Here is an 8,495-nt window from a genome sequence, read left to right as displayed (position 1 = left end):
ACGTCATCCTTTCGTTTCTGTTGCTGGGAGTTGGCGGAGTGCAACCGTTACAGCCGCCGCTCTTCCCCGTCGGAGTCGCCACCGCCCTCCTTCTCCGCCACCACGTCGCTCTCACTCGCGTCCGCCACGACGCCGCTGTACTTGACAAGCCACTTGTCGGCGAGAAGCTCGGCCGCCGTGGCCCGCCGCGCCGGATCCCACTGGAGACAGCGGCGGAGGAACACCTCGAAGTCCGCCGCCTCCTCCGCGGAGCCGAGCTTCTCGCGCAGGATCGCCTGCACATCTTGCCAGGCTGGTGTCCTGATGGGGTAGTTCATCGTATCCTGTGGGTCGCGCCGCGCCTGGGCCGATGCGACGTGCTGCCCTACCGAGGCAGCGGAGGGTGCGCCGGGGGGGTCGGTGTCCAGCGACGCAGCCACGCCGCTGACGCTTTCGGGCAGAGGCGGGCTCTGCTGCCGATCAGCGCCAGAACCCACAGCGACGCTCGCCCCGGACACCCGACTTGCCGCCGCCCAGTGCGTCAACTCTAGCTGGCGGTACGGGTCTGCCAAACGCATGCCGGCCTCCTGGGCCTCGCCGCGTTCCCAGAAGCGGAAGTTGCCGTGCTCGTCGAAGAAGTCGTCGATGAAGAGCCCGATCGGCTGCTGACGCAAGAAGCTCACCGGCGGTGGCCCGAGAAGCCGCATGATTGCCTTTAGGTGAAAGACGTCCAGGTCCTGCTCCGTGTCCTCGAGGTAGACGGGCCGCCCGTCCCACTTGTTAAGGCGCTGCTGCGTATCTTCGTCGTCGTCGCGGCTGTGGTCCTTCGCATCATGGGCGCCGCCGCCGTCGTCGTCGGGGGCGCGACACCCCTTCCTTCCGTGTCGCTGCTGCTGTTGCCACGACAGTGCCGTCGCGAAGCGCTCCCGGTCCACGATGCAGTCGATGAGGAAGCGCCCGCTCACCAGCTCGTAGGCGATGCAGCCCATCGACCAAATATCGCACGCGGGCAGGACAAAGTCGCCGAGCAGCACCTCCGGCGCGCGGTACTCACGACTCTGCAGGACGGCGCCACGGCGGTAGTTCTGGTGGCGAACAATCTCGCACTCGAGGCGTCGCAGCACTGTTGCCGCCGCCGCCGCCGCCGCCGCCGCACCTGCTGGTGGCGCGGCGCCACTGCTGCTGTTGCTGCTGCTGTCCGTGGGGGAGGCGGCAGCGACGCCTTCGCAGCGGGTCAGCACCGTTGCTGGGTCCCGCGGGGTGGCCAAGCCTTCATGGAAGCACTGCGCGAAAAGCCTTCGCTTCGCCGCGGCCAACGGTGTTCTTCGGCCACCTCCTGCACGGGTGGCAGCACTTGCCGTTCGCCATGTGGCCGGCGGCAGCGTCCCGCCCACTACCCCCACGTCCGCCGTGGTGACGGTGGTCCGATGATGTGCTGCTGGTTTGTCCACGGCTGGCACGCCGACGAAGTCCGTCACGTCCGCCTCTTCGTATTCGTCAGGCGCCATGCCCGCTGCACACCGGCCTCCATCGGCGTCGCTCTTTGGCAGCTCCTGCAGCCCCAGCGCGCGTAGCTCTGCCTCGTCGATGAAGTCCTCGCTCATGCCGATATCCAGCGTCGGCGGTGGTGGCGACTCTGCTGGCGCACATGCTCCAGCAAGTCTCCACCGCTCCTCCCTCCACGGCTCCGCAACGCTACCCAAGCCGTCGTCGTCGTCGTCGCCTGGAAGGCGCAAGAGGCGCGCCTGCTGCTGCGCGCACAGCCAGTGCAGTTGCTCCAGTGGATCCTGGCGCACGAGCTCGTCGGCCGTCATGCCGCCACCGTCGGCAGCGTAGTTGGCTAGCACGCGCACCCCGAGCCGCAAGCACGGTGGAACGACAAGCGACAGCCCAAGGCCAGAGAGGCGTACATCGTACGCTGACCGGCGCCGGGTCGGCGTGCGTGCGAAGTTGGGCCGGCGCGACACCTGGGCGATGCTGTCTTGGCTGCTGTGCAGCGTATCATGGCCGCCGGCGACGGCGCTGAGGGTGGTGACTGACGAGGCAACGCGATCGCCTGACGCACCCGCATCGGCGGCGTTGGCAGCGTGGACGGTGTGCAGGTCAGCCGCCGCTTCGTCGACGTGTGTGTAATCAGGCAGTGAGGGATCAGAGAAGGGGCTGCGTTGACCAACTCCAGTATGTTCCGCTGTGCCGCCATCGCCATGGTGCTGCTGCTGCTGCTGCTCGTGCGCGGCCACTTCTTCCCTCTCCATCATCACGGATGCCGCCGTACTCCGGTGCGCGAAACTGCTGCAGAGGGTTTGGCGCTGACTCGCATGCAGCTGCGCGGACTGGAAAGTGAGCATCTCTTCCGCGACGTCGTCCTCAAGGTCTGTGAAGAACAGGTTCTCTGGTTTTATGTCCGTGTGAACAAGATGGCAGGCGGCGAGCAACACCAGTCCCTGCAGGCTTGACTGCATGATGGAGCGTGCGACAGCGGAAGGGAAGCCGTTGAGGTGCGCCTCGTTGATTGCGCGGTCGACGCCGGCCCCAAGCACGTCCATGACGAGGCATTGGTGCGTCCCGAAGGCGCCCTCGACGGCGAAGGCGTCGCGGACCGTCGTGAGGCGCCCGCTGAAGGCCGTTGCGCTGGTCGACGCAGGCGACGCCACCTCAGCGCTGACGCTGCCGCTGTTGCTGATGCGGCCGCTGCGCGGTGTGGAGGAGGTCGGGTCTGCGCGCGTGCGGACCGCAGCTTCGTCACAAGGCCGTGACGTGCTGTTCTCTCCTCCGTCGCTGCTCTCCTGGAGATCACCACCGGGATCATCGCACGCCGCCGGCACCGCGATCGGCGAGGACGGCAGCGAAGCAGAATGCGACGCGCGTGCGGGAGGCCACCGTTGCTGCTGTTGCTGCTGCTGCTGCCGCCGCCTCATTACGTTCTCATGAATGAGCGCTGAGAGTTTCAACTCGTACGTGGCGCAGTCCGCGTACGCGGGATCGCAGCGAAACACCTTGATGGCGACGAACATTGGCCGCTCCAATGTCCTGAACAGACGCCGCACCTCGCGTTCGCCGAGCTCGCGGATGAGCTGGCAACGCGCCAAGGAGCACTGTTCGAGATCGACGGCAAGCCACACGCGGCTGCTGCGACCCACACCAAGCGCCTTGAGAAGGGTGTAGCGCTGATGCAGCGTGTCACCTGGCACGCAGGCGAGGTGGCCACCTTCACCGAAGTCGGTCTCGCTCAGTCGATCTTCCTCCTCGTCTCGCTCCTCGTCCTTGCCGTGATGCACGTTGGATGTGTCCACGTCATCATCGTCCGCCGACACACCCGAAGCATGGCGCCGCTGCGCCAGGGCCTCCGGCTCGTCTCCGTTGCTGTCGCTGCCGCTCCACTCGACGCTCATGCCCGGGCGATGCCGCGAGTCCCCAGGACGCGCCGTCTGGTCGCACCCGCCGCTCGGGCAGCTCGCGTCCGGGTGGTGGGGACTGCGTGCAGCGTCGTCGTCGTCATCACCGGAGTTAGCCAAGGCGCATCGCCTACGCTTCGCGGCCTCGCTGCGAGGGTGCGGCTGCGGCTGCTGTTGCTGACGCTGATGGATCAGCTCCTGCTCCGTCTTGACTTCCGAAAAGCGCGGGATGACCGGCACTATCGGCGGCACCGAAGCCGCCGCCGCCGTGGCGGTTTGAAGGGGAGGCGAAAACGCCACCCTCCCCACCTCTGTTGCAAGCTCGATCCCCTGCACGCTGTCATCGCTAGCGCTCCGCACGCCCTTTCCGACAGACACGTTGCGCTCACCGCGGTCGCGCTGACGGCGCCGGTCGACACTACTCGTGCGACTGCCGGCGGCGCTGCAGGAGCTCTTCTCACCAACGCTGCCGCAGCGACCCTCGGCGTCGTCGCTGCTGCCACTGGTTGCTGCACGCGGGGGACAGAGGTGCTGAGGATGGCACAAGCTCGTCGTCGACGCCGCCGGGCTGCCGGCGCCGCGCGCGGCGTAGAGCTCACTCAAGCTCGTCTTCCTCGCCCGCCGCACATTTTCCAAGACCTCCTGCATACTATACAGGAGAGCCACGCCGCCCTCGCGGCAGTCTTGTGGTGTGCGCCAGGGCTGCAGCCACTCAAAGCCGGCGCTCGTTCCGGTTGCACGCCGGTCGTTCGTTACGTCCCGCGAGAGGCCGACGGCAACGTCCCTGGCGCTGCTGTGGTCGAGGCTGAGGAAGTGGTGGCGGTAGATGCTGCCTTTCGAGAAGGAGCGGCGGCTGCCGCCTAAGCTACCGCCGCCGTTGTCGCCCTCGCTCCAGTGCAGGGACATGCTCGGGAGCGACATGGTTGGCTGTGTGTGATGGCGTTGTGCGAGGGCGAGGAGGAGGAGGCACTGCCAGATAGCATCGAAGGGCAGAGGCGCCTCTTTCGTATGTCCACTGAGCGTGGACGAGGACGATGATGATGGAGCGCAAAGACTGAGGGACACCAGCGGGAGAAGAAGAGGTACGTGTGTGGCACGTCAGCAGTAGGGGGTGGTGGTGGTGGTGGTGGTGGCGGCGGCAACGCGCATACACAGAGACGCATGAGCAGAGGGGATAGATGGCGGAATGAGGCCCGCGACGCCCCCTCCCCTTCTTTCTCTGTTGCCGTGAGAGGCGAACGGTGAGGATGCTGCTGCTGCTGCTCAGCAGAGACGGTGCGAGAGAGGAGGGGGGGAGGACGGAGGCGGGGTTCCCCAGGCGGGCATGCATTCATACACCTAGGCGAGCCCGTGTGCCCCCTCTTCCCCCTCTTCTTGGCCACAACCAGCAAGAGGAAGAACAAAATCATCGCGATGATGCGGACAAGGCCGATCACCGCCGAGGTGTGCTCTTGCCTGCAAGCGAAGGCAGAGAGAAAGAGAGAGGACCTCCGATGGATCTCTAGCGAGCTGCGGGTGCCTCCAACCCCCTCCCCCTTCCCCTCCCTTCCTGTTGCACACAGGCCGTCCCGCAGTGGTGGTGGTGGTGGATGGCTTACCAAAACGCTGCTCGGCTGACGGTGCTGCGGATGCTGGCCGCGCTCTTTCCATCACACAAAAGAAAAAGGATGCGCTAGGCTGACGCGCGTCGCAGGAGACGCCGAGAGAGAGAGAGAGGTGGTCCGCGGGCGTGGATCACGAGCAGAGCTGAGGACCAACCACGATGGAGAAGCCAGATACATGCGCGAGTCGGACGACGGAACCGCGCGTATAGGGGGGAGGGAGGGGGAGAGGCTCGCAATGGCTTTCGTTGCGGGTGGCGCTAGAGTGGCCGCCGACAAGATAACTGAGCAAGCCGCCACCGAACTCCTCTCCACACATGCCGTCGCATACCGACGCACCCACGTACGTTCCCCAGCAGCCAGTCACGTGCAGCGCCGCGAGGATTGCGTGCGATCCTGACAGCCGCCTTCGCACAGGGCCTCCAGTTATAAACTGGCAACATTCCGTGTGCTGCAAGACGGGGTTTGGCCCCTTCGCAGTGCCCCTTCCACTTCCATTTCCGTTTTTCCTTCCTGGTTGCCCCGGATGCGTGCGCGAAGGCGCGGTAGGTCGGGCACCCGCCCACGGACACGGACGCGGGAGCACATACACACACCGATGCGGTCATCTGCGGAAGAGACTCAACGACGACGACAAGCAACACAACGGACATCCGTGAACGTCAACGTGAGCGCAACACAAACCACTGCCCTCCCCCTACCACGTCGTCGAGCAGCGCAGCGCGGCGCGAGCAAAGCCAAGGGCATCCGCGCGTGCTTGCGCACACGCATGTTTCTGTCAGAGGCGAGGTGACGGAAGGGCGGAAGGAGAGAAGACGCAGCTCACGTTGCTCGCTCGCTCTTCGCTTCCCTTACCTGCGCCTATCCCGCGGCCTCTCCTCGGGGTGCAGCGGTGGCAAGTTCCACTGACGTCGCAGTGTGTTGACGGCATCGACACCGCTCAGTGGCGGGGTACCGTGTGCGCTGAGCACGCACTTGATTGGCCGACGACGCGTCAGGTCATCGATGGCCGACTGCACCACGGACAGCGACCTCTGTTGCAGCACCTGCAGCCACTTGTAGCGCGGCACCAGGTCCGTGCGCTTGTAGTCGCCACGCTTCATAAACTTGAACCACACACGGCACATCCAAGAGTTTACCGGGTCAAGGTCGGCGTACTCGCCGTGGTAGAGGTCCGTGCACGCAAGGCTGTTGCTGTTGGCGTCCAGCAGCACGTACTCCTCCACGGCAGAGTCGCCGGGGATGCGGAGCAGCTCAATCGCCGGGGTGAGGCGTAGGACATCCACCGGCGGCTCTTGTGGAGCCGACGCGGCGCGCGGCGAGAGGACGCGCAGGCGCCATGCATCGCTCTCGCGCAGCCCGACAGCCTGCACGCGCTTTTCTGTGAAGAAGGAGACGTCGCGCCACAGCACGTCAACGAGGTCGCCGCTGTCGTTGCTGGTGGCACTCAGGGACGCGGCGGCCCGCGTAGCCGCCGCCTCCGCCCGCGCATCCTCGGCGCGCATCTCCTCCCGCAGCTTCCGTTTATGCTGCTGCCGGCGCAACATCGCCCGTCGCTTTCTCTCGGCCGCCGTGCCACCACCGTTCGTCCCAGCCGCTTCGTCGCCCGCCTCGTCGTCGTTCTCCTCGTCCACCTCTCGGCCGCTCTCACCGGGCGCGGCGCTACGCTCGCGCTGCGCCGCCTCGGCCGTGGCCCTCGCCTTCGCGGCTGCCTCGTCGGCGCGCTGCCGCTCAAGCGCCGCCTCGGCCACCAGGTCCACCTCAGGAAACGATAGTCCGGTCATGCCGTTGCCCATGTCCTGACACCCGCCGCGCCATTCCGTTGCGGCCGCAGCTGCAGTCGAGGGAGGAGCACGCGGGGCGGCGGCGGCGGCGGCATCACTGCGACCACGCCTGGTGGTGCGGTGCTGCGGGTCCGCCGCGCTGTCTGCAGACTCTTTGTTGCCGCCGCAACCGCCAGAAGACCACGTGACTGCCGCCGCCGCCGGTAGCAGCGGTACCTCGCCGCTGGTGATCAGCTCCGCGTCCGGGAAGACGTCTGCCCACACCTGCAAGTGTCGCCACGCCGGTCGCGTCGGCACGACGATCGCCTTCACAACGCGCTCCTCCTCCTGCAGCTTCAGCAGCAGCTCCACGAACGTCCGCTCGTTGACTTCGATAGGGTTGTACAAGACTGTGTAGCCACCGACGCGCTTCTCAAATAGTGCCGGCACGTCGATGGGGTCCGTTGAGCTCGCGCGTCCCCTCGCCTCCGCTAGCGCGCGCCGACCGAAGATGGCGGCCTTGAGGTAGCGGTACGACATCCATGCATCCGTCGCACAGTCCTCCGGCGTGGGAAAGGTGGAGTATCCAGGCATCGCGCTGTGCATCGCGGTCGAGGCGGCATCACCGCTGCAAGCAGCGGATGGGTCGCTGTCGCCGGCGGTGCGCGCCGCCTCGCTCGCACTTGCCTGCAGTGACCTCGACGACGATGCGGACGCCGCTGATGGTGTGGCTGCCGGCCTCGAGGCAGCCGAGAAGGGGCTGCGCGTGCCGCCGAGGCCCAAGCCGGCATCGCCACCGCCGCCGGGGATCTGCGTCACATGGTGGACGGTACGCCGCAGCATGACGCGCTGCTCCAGCGTGAGCCCCGGGGAGGTTCCCGCGGCACTACCTGCGGCGGGGTGGTGCCCTTGAGCGCCTCTGTCGCCCCCGTCGTGCGCCGGCACGATCTCTGGTCCACCCGGCGCCGTCGACGCGGCCTGCGGCACGCTCGGCATGCGCCCCTCCACCACGACCTTGTAGTCGGTCACCACCACCATTGTGTTGTCGAGTTTCGTGTTGTCGTCTCGCATGTAGCGGAGGCCGCTCATGACCTTCATGATACCCTGCGACTCCTCTGTCAGGTGCAGCTGCGGAGACGGCTGGGACGGGTCGCTCTGCTTCTCGATAAAGTACGGGTGCGCGTAGACGTCGGCCGGCCGCTGGTTCTTGAAGAGCACCGCAATCGCCGTGAGGCCCTGCGGGAAGGGCAGCCGGCCGCGCACGAAGAATGTGTTCGGGCTGCACACATCCGTGATCATGACATAGTTGCGGCGCACGTGGTCCTGCATCATAAAGGCGGCCTTGGACATCATCTTGTCTGTGGGTCGCTGTGGGCGTCCCGTGGACGGATGGCAGCTACAGAGGGGGAGGGGGGAAGGGGGGGGAGAGATGTAGGATGGACAGCAGTTCTGCGCGCGTCAAGCAACACGCTTGGCTGGGGCATCCGTACATGGCCGAGGCGCACACGTTGGGAGGAAGGGGGTGGCGGAGAGAGAGAAAAAAAGGGAGGGGGGACCAACTGGTGGCGTGGCTGACACCACTGCTGTGCCTCTCCGACGGCCTGCTGTACCTACCGAGCTCGGTGAGGCGGGCGTTTGTGCACAAGAGCCGTCGTCGTCTTTTTCCCCGTTGCTATCATGAAACAGGCGCCTGCTGTTGTGTGCTGCTCCACACCACACCTGTGCCGCGGCGATACCACATGTGCGGCATGTGCCCA

The 8,495-nt window shown here is 66.3% G+C and overlaps 2 protein-coding genes across 2 annotated transcripts; both read right to left on the bottom strand.

Moving 5' to 3' along the window:
• Window positions 1-47: 47 nt before the first annotated feature.
• On the bottom strand, window positions 48-4,295 carry LINJ_01_0770 (putative protein kinase; the record flags this gene model as incomplete). The annotated part of the gene is made up of 1 exon (XM_001462653.2): window positions 48-4,295. One exon carries the CDS (start codon window positions 4,293-4,295, stop codon window positions 48-50), a length of 4,248 nt encoding a protein of 1,415 aa, XP_001462690.2.
• A 1,531-nt stretch (window positions 4,296-5,826) lies between these two features.
• On the bottom strand, window positions 5,827-8,091 carry LINJ_01_0760 (conserved hypothetical protein; the record flags this gene model as incomplete). Its single annotated transcript, XM_001462652.1, has 1 exon — window positions 5,827-8,091. One exon carries the CDS (start codon window positions 8,089-8,091, stop codon window positions 5,827-5,829), a length of 2,265 nt encoding a protein of 754 aa, XP_001462689.1.
• Between the last annotated feature and the right edge of the window lie 404 nt (window positions 8,092-8,495).

Source organism: Leishmania infantum, chromosome 1 (genome assembly GCF_000002875.2).
Source record: "Leishmania infantum JPCM5 genome chromosome 1".
Lineage (NCBI taxonomy): Eukaryota > Euglenozoa > Kinetoplastea > Trypanosomatida > Trypanosomatidae > Leishmania > Leishmania infantum.
This window is presented reverse-complemented; position numbering and strand designations above follow the sequence as displayed.